Source organism: Apteryx mantelli, chromosome 1 (genome assembly GCF_036417845.1).
Source record: "Apteryx mantelli isolate bAptMan1 chromosome 1, bAptMan1.hap1, whole genome shotgun sequence".
NCBI lineage: Eukaryota > Metazoa > Chordata > Aves > Apterygiformes > Apterygidae > Apteryx > Apteryx mantelli.
The window spans coordinates 140,524,481-140,546,088 of NC_089978.1; the positions used below are offsets into that span (position 1 = coordinate 140,524,481).

At 42.8% G+C, this 21,608-nt stretch overlaps 1 protein-coding gene across 6 annotated transcripts; it reads left to right on the forward strand.

The window, feature by feature from the left end:
- The first annotated feature begins 6,270 nt into the window (after positions 1–6,270).
- PTHLH (parathyroid hormone like hormone) lies at positions 6,271–21,288 on the forward strand. 6 transcript variants are annotated; one of them, XM_013947317.2, is made up of 5 exons: positions 6,271–6,341; positions 7,833–7,919; positions 10,551–10,673; positions 16,323–16,745; positions 20,813–21,288. In XM_013947317.2, exons 3-5 carry the CDS (start codon positions 10,573–10,575, stop codon positions 20,820–20,822), a joined length of 534 nt encoding a protein of 177 aa, XP_013802771.1. In that variant the 5' UTR covers positions 6,271–6,341; positions 7,833–7,919; positions 10,551–10,572; the 3' UTR covers positions 20,823–21,288. The 6 variants fall into 6 exon arrangements, with proteins under 6 accessions (XP_013802771.1, XP_067145943.1, XP_013802770.1 ...); XM_013947316.2 differs by lacking the exons at positions 6,271–6,341; positions 7,833–7,919 and adding exons at positions 9,395–9,415; positions 9,932–10,026; XM_067289842.1 differs by lacking the exons at positions 6,271–6,341; positions 7,833–7,919 and adding an exon at positions 9,108–9,163.
- Positions 21,289–21,608: the final 320 nt, after the last annotated feature.

Here is a 21,608-nt window from a genome sequence, read left to right on the forward strand (position 1 = left end):
CAGTTAAGATATCAGTTCAGCTCAGCTACAGTCCCACACTCTTCTTTTATTCTTGTTGCCTGGACCCAAGTGACTCTCAGTCACTTGTGTCCATGGGAATGGATATTGATTTTTTTGGAAGGATGTTGATACTTCCAACATTTGACCTGTGTTAAAATATTTTCCTCTTGCAACAGCTCCAGAATGCATCCTGAATAAAAAAGCTTTCACCTAGGTGCTTCACTCTCGCATCTTAACCTTCAGCCATTGCAAGCTGTTTGCTGCCTGGTCTGTTCAAAAAACTGCCTCGATCATTTTCCCTGCTAGTTACTTCAGTCATACTATGTATACCACCCATGACCTTCTGCTAGCTCCCCGCCTTCTTTCCTAAAACAAACAAAAAAAACCCTCTCTTTTTTCGCTCCCTTTAATTCCTTTCACAATTTCACTGCGCCTTACCTGGCTGTTCAGTTCCTGCTGCATCGCCTTCTTCACTCTACTAGTACTGCCAGCTTTCTCTGTCTGTCACCCAATTTGCCTCCCATCCTCTGTGCTTTCTCTCCTTGTGTCCCTTACGCCATTAAGCCACTTCCTCACATACCTTTAAATTCCACCTGAAACTTTACTTCTGTCTTGATGTCTAATAATTACTGCCTGGTAGACAGTGAACTGAACTGATACAAGGCTGACTGAAGCAGATTTATTACCCATTTGTCATCTCTCTACTTTCTTGCTTCATTTCTCTATTGCAGTTTGTAAGTAAACTGGATGGTGAGGCAGAAGCTGTCTCTGTACCACAGGACAGCATAGCACCAAACACAGCAGAACACTTGTGCTCGTTTCCAGCCTGCAGAAACTACCTATTGTGCAAAAGCTACAGAATATACATGGGACCTCTGAGGCAAGAATGCTTGGCAGAATGACAATGGCAGAACTTTTGTATGTCAGCTTTTTTATGTTTATGAAAAAGGGCCCTTAAATTTAACAAAGATGCTGTTCCCTGAATTCTTGTGTGCACGTTGTTCCTTTTTTTGGTAAATGCATTTTGAGACACAACAAGTAAACAGCTTACACAAGCCCGGCCCGAGGCTGAGCACCTGCAGCTCAAATAAGATCATCATTATTTCAGTAGGGTTTAAATAATTTAGTACAAATTGGCTTCCCTATAGATGTTGACAAGCCCATCATCACTACTTACTAATGAGTACAGGATTCCAGAGGACTACACAGATATCACACTTCTCCTTACACTGTGCATGTGTCCCTTGAAACAAGGTATTTCATAAACAAGCACCTGGAGACCTTGATTAAAAACACCTGCTCTGAATTTGTTTGGAGGACAGATTGCACAGTATACAGATGGCCTTTGCAGCATGGCTTGCTGATCTTTGCGGTGTCTGTAGTCATTGAAATGAAATAAAATTTGTTTCCTTTCCTCCCCCACACTGACCCAACCCTCTATGCTGGCTGCATAGTGGTTGGTTTCATAAAAGAACCTTATGAGTATATCCTCAAAGAGATGGTTGAGGGAGAGCCTGACATGATCTGACAATGACTGCAGCCACATAAATTAAGAGGTCTCACAAACCCTGCCTTTGTGACAGGACAGGCTGTTGTTATCACTGATTACCTTTTGGCCTGATACTGCAAAAATAGTGATATTTGGTGAAAACAGGATAAAAGCATCTCATGAGGTAATTAGTGACAAGCACCATCTGTCTCACCACCTGTTGCACAATTTTTTTTCCCTATTCATGCCTGTGTGGACTCCATGGATTGTTAATGAAAAGCCATATAGATTTAATCAGGTCTGACATTTCCCCTCCCCCGAGCCCTGCAAACTCTTTCTTTTCCTACAAGAGGGATTCCCTGAATTTGAATGTCAGATTTTCTGTTCCGCTGGTCCTGGTGCAAGGTTTCTGTAAGAGTTTCAGTGCTGTGTTTTCAAAGACATAAAGGAATGGGGTGAGGAAAAGTTCTGCCAGGTTGGGGCATATGTGAGGAATTTCTGCAATGAGTAGGGTCTGAGAAGGTCTTGGTAAAAAAGACTGGAGTGCCCACATGCCCTGAGTGACTTAAATCTTCATGGGAAGCCCAGGAGGCTTTTCTGTAGGAATGTACACATGACTTCAAAACTGATACCTCACTCAGGGCTGGAAGTGAGAAGCTCGTCACATCTAAAGGCTCAGCCACTGGCCCTTTCCAGAAAACAACCTCAAGCAAGCCTATGTTAGGCACTTCTAGATGTGCTTGTACTGCAGGGACAAGTCTTATTCAAGAAGGTTCAGCGAGCACAATACTCTGATAGGATCAAGACAGAAAAGTGAGATCCACGGCATGAAGGATTTTGTTTCTCATGTGGTAATCTACAAAAAAAATTAAGGAAGTCAATTATTTCTTATAAAACAGAAACCAGCCCTGGCTGCTACTGTGATCTACAGGTTGGAATAATGACTACAGCCTCCTTTTATCAGGGATGTGTATTACAACCTTGGATCTTAGTCTTGCCTGCGTAACAAACTGCAGATCATTCCTAGGGCTGTCCTCAGCCTGCACTAAGTATAGCTTGCTTTGTTGTTGGATGTGCTATGACTACAGAAGCCACTCCTGAGTCATATGGGCTGCTCTCAGAAAACTCTCTCATGTATCATTCCCTCATTTGCCAGCTCAAGAACCTGGATAAGGCTAAAGTAATCTCAAGGGCTTGGAAGACTGAATGATTTCAATGAGGGTAGCAGGGCCCAGGAAGTCTGACTATCAAGGTCCAATCCTGATCAGAACCAAAATCCTTACTACTTTTCTATTTTTAGCAGAAAATTAAGGACCTTCCAACCTTGGCTTGGCTAAAGTCAAATATGGCTTTACCATTGTTTTGGCATGCTTCAACTTCCATTTTCCACAGTCATTGAAATAACTGCTTCAAGTATTTGGCAGAAGTAATTCCTAAGAAACAAAAATCAGCTTTTAGACTGATTAGGAGAGTACAAGGGATAGGTCACTCCAAACACACAGTGTATTGTTTCTGTTTGAAGAGATGAAAGCTGGAGATGGATGGAGCAATTAACTTAATCTCAGTGTCAGACAAAGTGTTAAAATGATGTAAGAAGCAGTTTAATCATCTTGGGATAAACAAGTAACAGCTAATATACCAATTTTGTAGCTGATCTTTATTTATTTTGTTGGGTTAATTGAATTTCACGTTTGATAAGCTAGTAAATTTAGAACCCTAACTTACAGGAGTTAATTGAAGCTCCTTTAAAAATGTGCTTGCTCACATCTCCTGCTGTTCAAGCTGATTATGCAGAGTGTCATTGGCAACTCTACAGGCTACATTTCACTGTGCACAGACTGTTTAAAGCAAGTCAGATGGTCATTCAACTTTGTTTATTACAGCTTATTCACAGCCTATGGAATATCATGTCAAACCAACCACACTACAAGATCAGAGAACATTCAAAATCTGAATAAGTGTTAGCCGTGTAAGAAGCTGACCTCTGTCCAAATAAAGTGAATGAAGAGAATCAGCTTGACTTTTGTGAGGGCTGGATGAGATCCAATGACTTATGGGAAAAGCTTAAGGATGCAATTTGTTCCAATGGTAATTAAGGATACAAAAATGGATAATTAATGTAATATGAAAGGAGTGGATGTGGCATCATTTTACATGTCCAGAGAAGGAGCAAAGCACATTTGAGTCAAAGCAAAGGAAGTACCTGACAGTTCTAGTCATTTGTATGTTTTAAAAAGAACAGCAGGAAGAAACACAGTTCCTGTAAGGTAGATTGGAGAAGAACAACAATAATTCTAAAAATAAAAAAAAGTATTTGTAGCAAAGATAAATGTTTAAGAAATCTTAACCAATAAAGGCTATGCTCGTGGTAGAGCATGTGGTACCTTGCTGTCCAGATCCATAAGCAGAACTTCAAGCTTCACACAAGCAACTCAGTTCCATTAGTATGGACTTCTAAGCTGGGAAATCAAATGAGGCACAACTTTCTCTTGTGTTTCATTTGCTAAAGAAATTAAAAATTAGAACTAAAGCAAGCATGCCTTAACCACACTAGTGCTGCAGGCCTCTGGGGAAGGACAGAGTCCTGCCTTTTTCATAGCACACTCCTTTCTTTTCACTTTTTGCAATTCCTTTCCATTATTGTCTGACGGCAGCACTGAGTTCTCCTTGTTTAACCAAAAATTCCAGGCTGCTCAGTGTAACTAACTGTTAGATGGGAATTTTTCCTTGACTAAATGTTTGATTTTCTCCCTTTGGAAAATATCAATTCCTCACTAATGTCATCAGGAAGGTTTTTCAGGTCTGGGATGGAACTGAAAGAAGCCAACAGTCCAGGGATTAGGGGTCTGAATCAGAGAAGGGTAAGGACTTGAACTCTGGTGTCCCACATCCCAGACGATTACACTAACCACCAAGCTATTCCAGGGCAAGAGGTGAGTCTGTCTCCTCTCAAAAAAAATGGTCTGAAGGGCTGGATTTTGTTCCAACATAGAGAAAAAGAAATGAAAAACTTCTCTCCCCACTCCTCCTTTCCTTTAAATTGAATTCTTGTTCTCCAGCCAGCCCAGCTTGGTAATAGTTTTGTGTAAGTTGAACAGACCAGACACGTTTGTTCCTGTTGTTGTTTAATAGATATTCAGTCAGAAAATAGAACAAATAAAACAGCCCAGTCTATGTTAAGAGACATTTAAAGCTGAAGTCAAGACCAGACCTAGATAGGTACAGCTTAACAGCTTAAGGTTTCAAGGCACTAAATGAAAATACATGCATCACTGTAAGTATGGTTGCTGTTAGCAGTTCAAGTATCATGAATATTTGGTGTGGGGATGTTTGTAAGCCTTCCTTGAACAGGGGTCTAAAATAAATGCCTGTAACTTTCTGGTTACTTACCTGGAGTTTATGATATAAGTAGAAGCATTAGAAATAGAAATGGAAAAGATCTATTAGATCGCTATAATCACCATCCCCTTGTAAGAAGTCAGGATTAGAGAGCCATTAATGCAGGATGTGGTAATATCTTTAAAATGGCCTGTGGGTACATTCTTCAGTGAGCAGAAATGCCTTTTGTACTTCAAAACCACCAGAGAGGCACCCTTCTGATGATATTTGCAGAAGGGCACCTAGGGGAAGGTGGTCTGTGACTTGCTGTGACAGGAGGAAAACTAAATCAAAAGTCTTTAACCACCATGGACAGCTCACTGGGGCTAACCAGTCCCAGGCACTTTGCAAACTCCATCCGACTCATAATTTGATTTGCTTCTTTATCCTCTGGAGTTTTTCCATATTCCACAGTCTACACCACCACAGGATGCCAGCTACATTCACCATGGAACTATATATAGTAGGAACAGGCTTTATGAATTAATAACTGACTCTTTGCCCTCAAATTTGAAAATTATTCCTTTTGGTGTCTACTAGATTCTAGGAATCAGACAGAAGATTTGGCAAAACTGTATCCAGTTCCACACAACTTTTTTTTTTTTTTCTTGAACGTGTTAAATTAAATGCACATTGTCTAAATAAACCGTGCATTGTGTCAATAGCTGAACTGGGGAGCTCCAGCTGCCTCTCGGGTGGAAGAGAGCTCTGCTCAGCTAGTCTATCATTGTTTAATAAAGGAGATTGGAGTGCACAAATCCAGTGCCACAAGACGTCTAGGTCTTGCTGATGGGGGTGAAAAAAAGGTTTTCTCCCGAAGCAATCTCTTCACCCAGTTAGAAGAATACCCCATATCAGACAGGAGTTTCTCTTACCTGACAGGAGAGCCAGAGTGGAGGAAGACAGCTGCTATGAGAGCTGGGGACACCAGAGAACTACAGGGGTAGGTTGCCGGCAAGAGTGAGTATATGGAAGAAAATCTGCCTCAATCTGCAATCAATTCTGTTCACTACTAGCTGTATAACAGGCTTGCCCTCAAGACCACCCTGCAAGCTTTAAAAAAAACGCTGGGACTTTGCACCTCGCCTCCAGAAAGCTGCACTCACTCACTGTGAAGCACGTCAGATCTGGGGTTGTGTAAATCTCGGAGGATTTCTGGTCCTCGCAGGACGAGACCAGCAGTCGCTCCCTTCCCTTCCCCTCCAAACTCTCAAGCAGTCAGCACGGCAGTGTTTTTTTGCTTGAACACTTTTTTTTTTCACCCTGGGAAGAATGGAGAGATTAATCTCCTCGTCTGAGCCGAAGCCCTGGACGAGTGCAACTGAGATTATAGAAATCTGGGAGGGGAAATGACGAAAATGCCTTATTGTGAATAAAACAAGCGGGAGGAGAGAGAGGCGGAACTTCGCAAAGGTGAAGGATGGGAAGTTTGCGGAGCTCAGGATCTCGCCTGCCCCTGAGCACCGGACGGGGGGTTAGTCATTATTTCCTTCTTTCTCTCCCTCTGAGGCTACACTTACAGCTCCTCCCCGGTTAGCTGAACCTGTCCCACTTCTCTGCTTTTGTTTCAGAGGAAGGTTTCGCTCCTGAGCTGCGTTTGGGAGAAGCCGGTCCCTCACCCACCCGCAGCCCCTGGCCATACTCCCCGCTCGGGAATTAACGTGCCAGACCTGGAACGGGGACTTATCTTCCTAGCCAAGCTCCCAGGTCAACTTCATCGTAGGAAAGCTGATTTATGCCTGTTTACACGTATGGAAAAAGGAGGCAGAAGCCAAGCGCGGCATCCCTCCAAATTCTCATTGTCTTTGCGACGGGAAAGGGGGAGCAGCAGAAAATATAGAACGATAAGGTGTGTCTGCGAGAAAAAGGGTCGTGGTAGGGACGGCTCGCCCAGAAAGACAAACCCAGGGTTTTGCTTCACCTTCCCGCGGCTGAAGCCTCTTTCAGGTCCGACAAACGACCCGTCCCTCCGTGCGCCCCGACTGGGAAAACAACCAGCCACCGCAAGCGCCTCGTCTGGCGGGGAGCCCTGCTGTAACCGAGGCTCAGGCAGGTGAAACCTAAATAAATCTATATCCTTCCCCCCGCTCCTACAGGCCAGTCGCGCCGGGGGTGCCCCATGCGTGGAGCGATGCTTTGGCACAGGTGTGGGGACGAGGCAATTCCCGTCCCCATACCTCTGCCAAAGCCTGGCTCCACCGCCTCTTCCCCTTGTCCTGCCTCATCGCGTCTCCACACGACGCAAGTGGAGCGAAGCATGACCCCGGGCCGCTGCCCGGGGCTGGCGGGGAAGAGAGTCGGGGCAGAGCAAGGCAAGGTGCGGCAGGTGGCGGCGGCGGCGGAGCCGCTTCCCCGGCGGCGCCTCCTGCCCGGCTCCAGCCGGCAGGGAAGGATACAAAGTGGGGGTAGGACCCGAGGAGTTTCGCCCCGTCCTGCCACGGGGAGAGTGCTTAGGCTTGCGGTGATGCTAGGTACCAGGAGCAGTTTGCTCACAGGTTAAGCATGTGTGTAGGTGGCGGGAGAAAAGCGCTGCGCCAGTTGTGCGGGTGACAAACAGTATTTGGGGGGGGGGGGGCATGTTATCATGGTATGATAGTAAGTCTTCGCAACGGGCTTGGCACTGCTTAGTTCCTGCCATATTAGTAAAGCCATAGATTTTTTTTTTCCAAGCCCACTGAGGCAGAGATGCGGCAAACTCAGCCATAGGAAGGTGGTTAGTGATGTCACAAGTTTGGTCTTTTCAATAAAAGCAATAGAGAAGGGTCTCCCTCACTATATATATTAGGAGAAGCTTCTGTTCTTCACAATAAAAAGAGCAGCAAGGGAGAAAAGCACCTGCTTTTAAAACCCTTTATTTAACACTAACCTGTTGCACGTGAACAAAAACTCTTTAGGGCTGGATTTCTTTTAAAAAGTATTTCTTTTTTTTTTGATTTATTTCACTTCTTTTTTTCTTTTTCTTAAGGATAGAGAATAGTTTTGGAAGCGGCTGCTGAGAAGATCAGCCAGGGTGATCTCTGAGAGGCACAGAGGGCTGTAACTCAAGGAAAAGGTGAAGTAATAAATTGTGAAGAAATCTCAGTATTCCAAGTTTATAAAGGCTATTTATTTTTCCTGAGTCTGTAAGGGTGTCGTTTGTTGTTTGTTTTTTTTTTAATTTCTGGGGGAAAGGAAATTCTAAAAATATTTGATGGACGTTTTACCATTAACACCAGCAATAGAGCTATGAGTGTTTGGGGGGCTGTTTTCAGGGGATGTCACAATTATTTTTAATTAGACGAAAGGGCAATGTAAATCAAAGAAGCCTATTAGCTATACATTTTAATTTATAGGTGCGCAGGTGATTTATTTACAGTATAAACGATTTAATGTTTTCAACATGATTTCTATTTCAGTTCTTATGTTTTCGGTTTTATTTGCCTGTGTGGTATGAAATTTGGCTAACTAGCTGGGTTTTTTTAATTGTGGCAGCAAGTATCGTTTAACGCAAAATAACCTGCAGGTATGAAAACAGTTCGCTCGCAACTAAACTTTCTTCAGAAAGCGTTCTGTAAAACGGGGCGAGGATGAGAAGGAGCCGCCACCCACCACACCTCAGTGTTTTGTTGCGGCTTGTGAGGGTGCTGGGAAAGGGTTTGCTGTAAACCAGGCTGTCGGTGGCAGGAACCGATGACTCCTGCGTACCTGCTGGCGGTGGGGACGGCGGCGGCAGCGGACGGGTCCCACCCGCGGAGGTGTCCGCGGGGCACGGAGCGGGGCTGTGTGCGCAGCCGGGGGTGCGCTGGCCGGGATGATGCCGAGGGGGAGTCTGTGTCCCCCAGGCGTTTATTCCTGCCGGAAAACACCTGGGAAGGGCCAAGGAGTGCAGAAAAAACCATCTTCTGTTGTTACATAGTTTCTCAGAAGATTGGCTTACAAATTATTTCCCTTGGGGGGAAAAAAAAAAAAAAAAAAGCTGGCCGCGGGGGAGAGGGAGGGAGGCATCAAAAAAACACAGGCTTTTCTCCCCATACGTTACTTCATAATAGCCCGGGGCAGTTTCTTGCGCAAGCAGGCTGTATAAAGGGGCGGATTGTGTTACCTTTGGTTTTTTACATAAGTGTTTTCCTGTGATGGAAAATTCGGCCGTTTCTTCGACGGGGGAGAAGCGCGGGGCTGCGGGGCGCGGAGGAGGCGGGGTGCGCGGCGGAGGGGCAGCGGGGCGCACGGGGCTACCGGCGGGGCCTCCCGGCACCCCCCGCCGCCGCGCATTCCGCAGCCCCTCCGTCGCCGCCCTCCTCGCGTAATCCGACGCAGGTATTCGCAACGCCCCGGCCCCGATAGACTTTCGCGGAGGGGAGAAGTTGAAGGGAGCGCAAGAGGGAGAGGAGGAGGAAAACTTTCCACTGATTTATTTTTTTGGCCAGCAGCGCCTGTGTTCACAGACTGCGAGTCCTTCCCCCCAGCCCTCCCCTTTAGCCCCCCCCCCCGCCTCCCCTTTACTAGCATACAATTAATATCATTAGGAATCAACCCTGCAGCTAATAGGTGAACTCGCGACGATCAACGGTAGGTGTGTGAAAGGAAAGGCGGCCACGATCCCAGGCTAGGCTTTTGGGCTTGATCTGAAAAGTGCCCCGCTGATGGTGGATCGCCCTTTTCACTGTGCTGCGACAGGGGAGGCGCTGACCTAGGGGTAAACACGAAGAGGGAGAGGGAGAAGATCCTGGCTGCAGAAGATGCGAAGAGCTTGGCGGGATTCCTTGGGGTCTGCTACCTGCATGTGCTGCCGCGGGTGTTTCCCTTTCTTCGCTCCGTTTTGATTCCGGTCCTGGGAAGCGCTGATTTCTAGTCTCCTTTTCGGCTGCGGGTATCCCGCGCTGGGCTCTCGCTCGCTCCGCACATGTTCCTAGGGCGCCATCTCTTTGCAAAACCCTCCGTCCTCCTGCAGGTCTCCCAGAGGCTGCTCCGGAGCATGTGAACATTGCAGGCTCCAGCCCAATCCAACCTGCACAGCCAAGCATGCTTCCCAGCCTCTGAGCTTCCCCGGGCTACTGCTCATCTTAGACTTCTCTGGCTTTTCAGCTTCACAACACACTTTTGCTTGAGTTCACTTTCCTTTGACACAGTGTGGACCCAATTTTGCGGAAGCGACGGACGCAAACCTGATTTTTTCAGAGGTACAGACAGATGTATAGATGCATTTCTCCCTGCCTCTATGTGTGTGTGTGTGTGTGTGTGTGTGTGTGTGTGTATGTGTGCGCCTGTTTAGGGAAGAGGATAGCTGAGCTTACTTTTGGGAACCTTTCCTTATCTGAAAAGAGGTTTACCTTGTAACACAAAGCCAGCCGCTTTCCAGACTGAAGTTGAACACGGCTCAGGGAGACAAACGCACACGCGCTTTAATCCGATGCAAATGTGAGCTCGATATATATATATATATTTTAACAATATTAAGAGAGATCTTGCCTCCGAATAGCTTGAGAGAGAGAGAGAGAGACAGAGAAAGAGAGAGAGAGAGGCAGGCAGGCAGCAAGGAAGGGAGAGGACGGAACCAAGTTTGGGAGGAGGGAGCCGCTGCCGAGAGTTGAGAAAGTTTGTTTTTTCCTTCACAATCTCGGAGCCGGTGCAGCCGAAAGCAGGGACCGTTTGGGGACGGCGCTGGCGAATGTGTCGCTCGGGACTGATCTTCCTTTCCTTGCAGGTTTTAAGACCCGGAGGATACAATGTTCACTAAACTTTTCCAGCAGTGGAGTTTCGCAGTGTTTCTGCTGAGCTATTCTGTGCCCTCTTACGGGAGATCAGTGGAGGGGATCAGCCGCAGACTGTGAGTTTCCCTTTTCTCGCTTTGATTCTTATGTAAATGGGGAGGAAAGTCGGTGGGAACACACACCGGTGGGCCCGCAAGGCGAGGGCTTGCAGCGGGAGCAGTCCGGTAGGTTTCCTAGCCTCCAGCAGTGTTCCCTAGCGCAGCTCGGCGCGGGAGTGGCTCCGGATTTACCTGCTCCAGGTGCTCTTGTCACTGGTTTTGTCCAAGTAGCTGGTGAAGGGGCTTCTGCGAGCAGCCACTTGCACCAGGCAAAGGGCGCTTTTCAGTTCTCTGACCTTATAAAACTTCTGGACAAGGGAGTGCTAAACTTGAGGGTGCCTTCTTGTGTGGGGAGCAGCAATACAGCTGTACATTTGTCCAGCGTGTGCTGTTGCCTACACCTTTCTGTGCCCTGGGGGAGTCCTAGGAGGGAGCATACTGTTTTATCAAACTTCTGTATATTAGGTACTGTACTATATATCCTTTTACACCCTGGCATGGAGCCATTATTGATAAGGCTAGTGAAAATGCACAGTAGTTAGGGCCATCATGAAACTGAGCAATTTATTTGGATTTCTGCCTTGTTAGCAATAATTTTTCCACCGGGCGTTCAGTATCTGACTTGGAGGCAGAAGGATGTTTTTGATAAATGATAATGTAACTTAAGAGATTCTGTTCAGGAAATGACCTCTTTGCTTCTTCCAAAATAATCAACATGGCTCATACTAACATCCCCTAGGCAAAGTGCAGCAGAGAAAACACTGGGCTGATGTGGGAGCAGTTGTCTCACCCATGTAGCTCACTGGCTGTCTGTGGGCATTTCAGTGGCAGACTTGCATCAGATTCCCTAAGGAAGGAACACTTCAGTCTCTACTGTGGAGGCCTATGTTTTTATTAAGTTCAAAAGGGAGTCAGGAGAAAGAGGATTAGAAAATCCAATCAAACTATACAGGGAAGCATGACAGAGGAAACGTAACTCCAGATAGGTTCTCCAGCAACTGTTTCATTATGTATATAAGGACAAGAGCTCCAGACATCTCCTCCTCTGACATTTAAGAACCAAAAATTCCCCTAGGTGAAGTGACTTCAGACATGCCTGAACTTTGGCACCAAGTGGAAAGCTATTATAAATCTCCTACAGCAAATTGTGTAGAGCATTGTATTGATGATAATGCTACAGTGTATTTTTCCCAGTCCGTTAATGTTTGTACTCCTGTAAACTACCCTTGAACTATTTGTTTTCTCTGAGACTGTTTTCTTCTCTTTGGCTGTACAGAGAACCCAAACTTCAGTTTTGTAAATAAAAAAATGAAAATAATTGAAGTACAGTCAAATACTGTATTTCCTTGGCTAAGAAACTGTGAATTGGAGTTAAGCCAAATTTGTTAGAAAGTTTAGATTTGCAAAGAAATATTCTTTCTCCTTTTTAAGTTAGGGTTGTTCTAACACTTGTTTTTAAAGGTCAAGATTAGAGGTCTTTCCACTATCCCTATTCTATCCTGACAGAGGGAAAAAAAGTGGAAGCTAAATAGTCAAAAATACATTTCTCAACTCCCTCTTTGCCATGGCATGTAAAACACACACAAGAAACCAGTTAGCTGTCAGTTAGTGGCATTCACGTAGTTTTGTTTGTGGGTACAGCACAAACACAGACACCACACTCAAACATGTGTCCTGTTTTAATATCACCACAAACCATTCCCAGAGTTAATGGTTAATAACTCACTTAGGCCTAGAGATTTTTTTTTTTCAGTCAAAGAAAGGCTTAAACCAGTAATGGATGAAAATACTGAAGCACAGTATTATAGTCATTAAAAAAAAAAAAAAAAAAAGGGCATAGGCCCAGTTTTACAGACCTTACTAATGCAAATCTCCTATGGAAAGCTATCTACTATTGTAAACTGGCCCCAGAAAATATTGCCAGACACACTATTTGTTATAGAAATGCTTTAGTTGCTAAAGAACTTTTGAGAAACCCAGTAATGCCTCAAAGTGAAATTAGATATTTTTATCAGCGTGCCCAGACACTGCAACATTATGTCCCCGAATCTGCTGAAAATATTTTTCCTAATCCTGAGATAGGCTGAGCAGCTTTCATTTCCTTTGGAGCCAGTGCAAGGCAAGGGCACTCAGAGTCTTGCGAAGTCCAGACAGAAAGCTCACTGAAGCCTTTCCACTTATTTTGCTGACCTTATGATCAGACCCAACATGAATATTCAAGGATAATAACAGTAAAATAAGAACAATTCTGAGATAGAAAGCTGATGCTTGAACAATGTTAGTTCTCAGTGACACCAGATAGCTAGCAGAAAAAAAATGAACAAAGAATGTGTCTGAAAAGAACAAGTTATTAGGAAGTAAGCGTTTAAAAGTCAGAATGGCCAGAAGTCCTGGATATGTACTAAGTGTTTTTTTCTTATAAGGAGACATTAAGTCTCATATGTGCATAACATACTGGGATACAATAATTGATTTGGGCACTTCGGTCAAATACAAACCATCACCATCGTCCTGCTCTCAGAAATACCTACCACATGTAAGCTTAGCATTTACTGCACTTGGTTTGGGGTCAGACTCTTTTTCCTTGAATGAGAAGTGTATTTTATAGAAGGATGGAAGGGACCTCTAGTGGGTCATCTTAACCCTAACAGCCTAATATTTCTTACATATCATACCCAAAATGCAAATACAATCGTTTTGGTTTCCTTTGCCTCCCTACTGTATGTGGGGGTGAGATGTTGTTTGTATCTCTATTATGAAGCACTTCTTACATCAACCTCCTTGGGCAAGCTTTTTTCTCTGGTTTACAAACATATGAGCTGTTTGAATGACTGAGCTGAGGGAGGGAAAAGGTCAGAGAGATATGCATCTACCACATCTTCTTCATTTTAGGGAGATTTTTGATCTACAGTATACAAAGGAAATTGGTAGGCAAAATGTAATCCTCAAGTCTGGCTGAGTAATAAAAGTCATGTGAAATGTAACACTACGTAATGTTATACAATCATCTGGAATAGCAGAATGTTATTTGGGGCCAGACTTGATGCTAAATATCATACAGACATTTAAACAGAAACCCACCCTCTTTGGCATACTAACCTTCACACGTCAATCCCTGCATTATTTTGGAAATGCATACTCACACAAGATGTATGTCCTGTAATGCTGTTTGACTGTCTTGTGTGTACTGGAACCAAATCTTTAGGTTTCAGCTCTGTAAAATGGAATAACTTTTCAATCAAGAATCCTTTAATAACAGGCTTTGGAGAGTCAGGATTTTGTAACAGTGGGTAAATTGACCAAATACATATTACTGGATTAAGGCAGCTTTAGGTTGTCTGTGATAAAAGGAATTATCCTTGATAGTTTACAAGAGGTGGTAGGAAAGCTTTGCTCATCACATGAGACATACTATTTTAAACTCAGTAAAGCACTAAGATTTTGTGTGCTTTTTATAAAGTAGAAGAGTGAAAGGAGAAACCTTTCCCATTTCCCATGGAAATATCCTGGGAAAATAGGGTTCTGAAGCTAGGAATGTAATTTGAGTCACAAAGGATAGATTGAAGAACAGCACAAAAGTATGCCATGCAGAAGAGTCCAAGGTGCCAGTTTTATTAACATACTTGCAAATTAGACTGACCTTAAAACAAAGGTGGTTAGAGATGGCTGTTGGAGAGCTTCAGTGAGTGTACAGGTCAAAACAGTTCTCCTGGGGGAGATCCTGAGCTTGTGTTAATGGTCACAGCTGCACTGAAGAGAATGAAACAATATGGATTCAGCTCAGTATTATCACATTGTATTTTTGCTTAGAGTCACTGAGTTGAAGAGCATATGCTTGCCCTAAAGCCTGAAGTCATCTGAAACTCATCTGTTTTGGGGATACATAAAAGATGGACAATGTTTGGCCAGATGTGCGCTCACAAACCTTTCGAGTATATCTAGGCCTGATTTTGAGCAAGTATGCTCACTGTATCATTTTATGTGAAAAACTACAGTCATCTTTCAGTCTCATTTTGGAGTGAGGGAAAGTTGGGGTTTCCATCTGATTTTCACACTAAGTTACAACCGCTTTAACCTGATACTCACAAAGTGCAGATTTACAAAGACAAAAAGTAAAGGGGACACTCTTAAACCAGTGCTACATGAAGTTGCCAATTTCAAACAGCTCAACCGTTGATCAAATCACGAATCTAAAGTGTTTAGCTGAAGGGATTGAGAACGATAAATTACAGAACACTTCCAAACATTTGGCATACCGTCTTTGTCCACCATATTTTGAAACCTGGTAGTACAGCAGGATAATTAGAGATGGGATGGAAGGAAGAAATATTCACTCACACCTTTATGTGTCATCTCCCATTTCATCCACATTCAGAAACAACTGTGTATCCAGCTAACTGACCAAATTATTATACGACAGACAAGGCACTGAACTCATTTTCTTTGACTAGTAAGGATCCAGTCATATGCAGTACCCTGATGCAAGATGAGAGGATACATAGCCAGTCTCAGCACAATGAAGTAGGACAATTGGAAGCATAAATTGTATTATAGCATTCATGGGAACATAACTAAAATCCCAGCTTGCACTCTTGCTATAGTTCACAGTGCAGCTGTACATCTATCCCACAGCAAGGAAAAAGCATGTATTTTCTCATGGCTATTTATTATCCAGGTGCCAATTTTATCTTCTTTCCTTAAAAGTTTCACACCTTGTTTGCCAGTACAACTTCTCTGAAAGACAGATAGCTAAGCCATCTCCCAATTTCCTCAAGAACAAGACAGATGTTAGTGAATCAAAATGTCATAGTAGCAACAGTGAGTAAATGAACTCTGGAAGAGTACCAGAAATTTATTCAAACAAACCAAGATGCTCTGGAGGAAGATCCAGTGAGGAGGGCTAATGTAAGACCCTGAGAGCACAGAAGACAAGGAATTCAGCTCCAAAAGAGGAGTATCAGGAAGGCATCTGAAACCATAATTAGACACAGGTGGCCAAGCAGTAAAATCAACAGGAGTGGCTGAAGCTCATCACTGCTGGTGCTCAGGCTGCCTGTCTGGATATCTCATTATGGACTGAAGTGCCTATGTTTTAGGCACTCAAATTTGAACATTTTTCCATTACACCCCAGCAATTGCACTTATTTAAATTTAGAACTGAAATGCACTTTTCTGTATTTATTTATATATTTTAAGTACATGACTGAGCAGAAGAAAATTGTTGGAATGATGCTGTATAAACACTGCTTCCGGCTTCAGTATTTATTCTCTCTCTTGTTTAATTGCAGTGCTCCATTATCTGACCCCCTAGTTCTGTTGTGTCTGGCAACTGCCTTCCTGGTTTTACTGCCTGAAGTGTGACATATTAAGAGTTTTAGTGCTTTCCTAGAACAGAGCGGTGACTAATCCAGCTACAGGTCTGGTGGTGTATGATCAGTCAGCTGTGAATTGTTAGTGGCTTAGGTCTTTCCCTTCTCTGCAGGGAGCAGCTACTCCAAGAAGCAGAACTTGCTCCAACAGTCTGACTTAGCTTGATGTCTCCAAGCTGGAGAGCCGGTACATGGTCACCAAGGCCACCGCTGCCCAAGGAAAGAGGAGCTGTTCCAAACACTAGCAATAACCAAATTCTAAATATCTTTTTTCTCTTCTGCTCTTCTCTTTCTTTAGCAAAAGGGCTGTATCAGAGCACCAGCTGTTGCACGACAAAGGCAAGTCAATCCAAGATTTACGAAGAAGAATCTTCCTTCAAAATTTAATCGAAGGTGTCAACACTGCAGAAATCCGTGCGACTTCAGAGGTTTCACCTAACCCTAAGCCTGCTACCAACACAAAGAACTACCCTGTCCGATTTGGCAGTGACGATGAGGGCAGATACCTAACTCAGGAGACAAACAAATCGCAGACCTACAAGGAGCAGCCCCTGAAGGTATCAGGAAAGAAAAAGAAAGCAAAGCCTGGAAAACGTAAGGAACAAGAGAAGAAAAAGAGGCGAGCCCGTTCAGCTTGGATAAATCCTGGCATGTATGGAAGTGGCATGACAGAGAGCCCACTCTTGGACACCTCTGCTACTACACATGATCACACTTTAAGGTAATTCTGCTATATCTTTTCCAGAGGAATACCGTATATTTACTGAAATTGTTACACTCCTGTGCGTGAGGTCAAGACCTCACTCAGTCCTGGAGTATTAGCACACCTTTACGCTAATAACTGGACATACAGCTTTTATACATACAGTGTACAGTCTCAAAGTGCTTTCTGAAGGTAAGTATCCTTTCCATTTTGCACTGCAAATTTTCATGCCAGAAAATAAACACTTTACCTCTGGCCACATAGCCACTCACTGCCACAGCAGGGTAAACCTCACGGCCCTCCCTCCTCCAAGACTATCTTGTCCTCCTTTTCTATGACCAACAATCAGAGTAAACGACTTATGGCCAAAATGAGCTTCTTGAAACTGAGTTTTTACACAAAATAAAGTTATTTCTGCTAAAAGAATGCACATCATAGCCATTAAAATCTCCTAAACTGTTTTTATGTAGTATCTTTCACTTCAGATCTTGGTCCCATGTTTGGGCCTCAGCAGATTGAGAGCTTTGAGTTTTATTTAAAGCTTTTTAAAGCTCTGCATCTATAAAATGGCAAAGTTTTTTTTCCTCCCTCTCAACACCCCCCTTTTTGGCAACTTTCCTACCCTTACTTTACAGTTTTTCATTTTACTGTTTAACCTTAGGGGAGAACATGGAAATTTTCTCTCTTAGTAATATCTGCAAACAGCACAGACCAGCCTTTTGCCATAAAATTTTCCCTGCCATTAGGACTTTTTAATTCAGCTCCATCTTTTTGCCAGCTCATGAAACAATTACGTTGCTGCTGAAAAATGTTGAGCATTGCTTTTGGAGAGAGACGTGCTTTCCTCCTGTATGACAATGAAGGGTTTTCAGGGCAGCGGCGAGCTGGAGTCTGAAGACTAGGTGCCCCTAGCGACTTGTTCACTTGCAGTCATCTCAATTTGAATGGAAGTCTGAACACCTGGAGACAAAACCAAGCAGTCCATCCCTCAATTCTCAAAAGTTTTCATTTCCGACAGCAGCCCCTCACCCCCTTATCTCTCCTTCCTTCCACTTTGGCTGAATAGAGTCTTAACAGAAGGGCCGCTTGCTCACAGGAAATCCCTTAGGAAGAGATGCCCGCTGTGGGATTTACTAAAATTCTTCCTTAGGTTAAGGTTTATGGGCCCACAGGTTGCTATGTGCTCCATTGCCTCAACTTCTGCTGGCATCTACAGGAGTTTCTGGCACTGACCTCTTGGCCTCACTGGAAGGCATTCAGCATTCCTGACCATAAACCAGTTAGCATAACTTTAGCAGTGAGCAGTAAGGTAACAGAGGCTGGTTTTGATTCAGCGCCTTAGGAAAGGCACGTTTAGGGACTTCTGTCAGGAGTTGCCTCAAGTTTCAACAGATGTTAAGAAACCGTGGTGGTGAACAAATAGCTCCTGTCTTTAGCATGCAGAAATCTTAAATCTAGGGAAAAAAACATCCAAGAGAGAGTTATTTGTTTTATGACTATTTCTTTTGTTGTATATCCAGTGGGATCTGTAAATGAGCTACAAATACAATCCTCTAGATTTTCCTCATTTAGACTTAATGTTTCAAACACATTTGGATGGCTAAAAGCAGTCAGCCTTACAGTCCAGTCCAGACTTAAGTTTACCTTCCCGACATTACTGCCCAAGTTGCAGTTTTATTCCAGGGGGGGAGACAGTTTCCTAAGGGGCCATGTGTGTATTTCAGATACTTAACTGAAGATGATTAAACAAAGAGAAACTGTAAAACAGGAATAAAAAAGTCCTCCTTCCCAAGTACAGAGCATAATGCACAGACTCAGCTCTTAGGAAATGGCCAGTATATCAGACTATACATATCCCAGTAAGCTGGCAAAAAGGTATTGTTTCTAAAATTAAGACAAGTGCCAGGTCCCCATGTGTTTTAGATAGGAGGAGTAAGGTTCAATGCAGTTTTCCATGCTATTGTTGGGACAAGGTGGCAAGCACATTTTAGCTGGGATGACCACATCTGAGTGAGGTTCATTCCACAGCTGTATGGAGCTGAATCAGGAACTTCTGCTCTATCTGCTGGCTGGGGGCAAGGAAGACATATCCAGTCAGGATATCCATATGTTACATCAACAGAAGTTGCTTTTGTAGCACCTCTAAAGCTAGCTGCAGCTCAGAAGAAGCATCACTGCATTACGGTGGAGAAACAGATATGTGTAATGTAGCAAGGCAGATGTTGAGGAAGTGCAAAGATAAACTTTGAGTCTGCTTTTGACAGTATCACTCTGCTTCCTTCCTGTTCAACAGGCTGAACTGAAATACTCATGCCAGTTCCCTCTGTCATCCCAAAATCTTGGGCTCAGGTCAGAAGAAAGACTGAAAATGACTTGCTCTGTAGATCTTTTGACTTACTACAGGAAGTATCTCATAAAAGTAGCTGATCTTGCAGTATCTGGGAGCAAAATCACAGAAGTAAGCTTGCAAGTTATTGGTGATATAGAGGCCATTCTCAAGCTGTGTTTTAGCTCAAACTCTAAAAGAAAGCCTTAATCCAAACCAGAGTGAAAATGTCATTGTCTTGAAAATAGGCCTTTGTAGTGCAGACTCACATATACAGTTCTGCTGCATGAATTATGTGACCATCATTATGCATATTGTAATATACCCTGAATATCAGTATTGCTAGTTAATTACTAAGGAGTTTCATGCTAACATTTCCATTCTAGGCACTTAAAAAATTCTTTCTCACGGACATTCCAAGTATATTCCCATTCCAATTGAATTTAACTGTTATTACCTAATTTCCTGAAAAATCTTTCAAATGAGTAGACTGCCTAATGTTAAATGTAATCCCACTTTCAATGTGTACATTAAGAAATCCTTAAATTTTCAAGCATTTGGCTTTTTTGTGTCTCACACCCACACACGTCTGCAATGTGGACCACCACCTACAGCTTTGCTGACCAATCCAGCAACATAGCAAATCATACTGTATTCTGTAATTTCACATTCCACACCACAGCTGTTTCCAAGGAAACCAACATACATACATTACAAAAATGTACTGCACACAGTGACAGAAGGGGAAAAAGCCCAACCCTTCAGTATTTCCTACAGTGCAGCTAGAAAATAATTTAAAATATAATATTGTAATGTAAGTAATATATTGACAGGATGGGAGCAGATCCTGCTTTTGTTCACAAGGAAGGAAGGATTACAGAATTTACACCAGTCTGTCAGCAACCCTTAGAAAATTTCCAAATTTTAGGAGTGTATACAGGAAGATGCTGAATGTTTCAGCTTTGGTTGAATGCCACAGGAGTTGTGAATACTCAGAACTTAACATGAGATGCTCATTTTCTTTCAGGATCAAGCTCTTTGGCTGACAAAAACAAAGTTACAAGACTATAGGTTTTTCATTCAATCAAGCAATAAGAGAAACATTCAATCAAGCATTAGTCCAAGACCTGAACAGACTTTACTGAAGAAAAATTCATGAACAAGTCAGGACAGTATATCTCTAAAAAACCAACCTTTTGTTTAATGGGTGATCTATACTAGGGAAGATAGCCCAAAGGACCACCATGGGACAGGACCTCACATCCAGACAACTAACACAACAGGGTTGTGTAATACCTGAGTGCCACAAAGAGGAAATAAGGATTTTCATTTTTCTACCTTAAAACCAAATTTCTCATTTTTTCCACTATATTTTTCTTTTTGGAGCTTGGCCTATTTGTTACAGATTGATATAATCTTTCTACCCATAGCATTCAGTAATCTTCTTGCATAAGGTCTTAAGGAAAGCCAAAGCCTCTTCCTATTTCTCTGAGAGGAAAAAGTAGTGGAATATATGGCCTCAGTTTCATGACAGACTGCAGATCTTCTTACTGCTAGCTGTATTTAATTGAAAGGAATATAGTAGAGACTTTAGAAATATGTCTAATACCTTATTGCTGTTAAACGAGACTTGTTAGTGCAAAAGTTTAATAGTGAAGCATACCTCTTATCTGTGGCAGTCTTACCATTATTTTATGTCCATGTATTTGAAGTGAAAATTAATTTTTCTACTTTTCCTGTCCTTTTCTTTTCTTTGCAGGAGGCGCTGACATTTACAGCAGGAGATCTTTGGAAGACATATTGCAGTATTCTGTAATAGTGAACATATGGGAAGTATTAAAATATTTATTACCTGTAAATATTGTAAATGCTAAGAATAAAACCTTTTTCCCTCATTGCTCTCTGAAACTGCACATTTGGTTATTGTGAATTTTCTTTTTTTTTTTTTTTTGGCTAAGGCTAAGACAATTATTATTGTCACATTTACCATAATTTATTTTTTTGACTGGTGTATTTATTTTGTGAAAGTATCTTGGTGCTGCTGACTTTCTATATTTTTTGTAACATAATGCACTTTAGATATACATATTGAGTACATTGATAACTGACATAAAATGTTCCTGTTTTGTGGTTGACTTCAATGAATGCCTACACACAATTGTTCAAATTGATTTCCTTTGTGCATGTAAAATAGCAGTATTTTAAAATTTGTAAAGAATGTCTAATAAAATATAATCTAATTAAATCATGACTCAGAAGGAGAAGTGTGTCCTTTAGGAATATCAGGAGCAGGAACACTGTTTTTTTCTTCACTACATTTTAAAATGGTTTTAAATTTAATATGTTCACCTTGGTTCAAACTCCCACATTTTCACATTAGCCTTTAGTCAAAAATCACTATATAAACATATTTTGTACCAGTGTTCTATTTCAGGGCAGATCAGTTGCTGAACAACCTAGGGTACTGCCATGTAGCTTAGACCCCATTGCAGGAAAAACACGACTCCCAGCCTTTCCAGCCCCCAACCATGCAAAGGCTGAAGTGTTACACTCTC

What these genes read in the sequence shown, in the direction of transcription:
- PTHLH (XM_013947317.2), top strand. Translation starts at nt 10,573, where the DNA reads ATGTTCACTAAACTTTTCCAGCAGTGGAGTTTCGCAGTGTTTCTGCTG. An exon ending in GAGGGGATCAGCCGCAGACT is followed by an intron (nt 10,674 to 16,322) that starts GTGAGTTTCCCT and finishes CTCTTTCTTTAG; the next exon opens with CAAAAGGGCTGTATCAGAGC.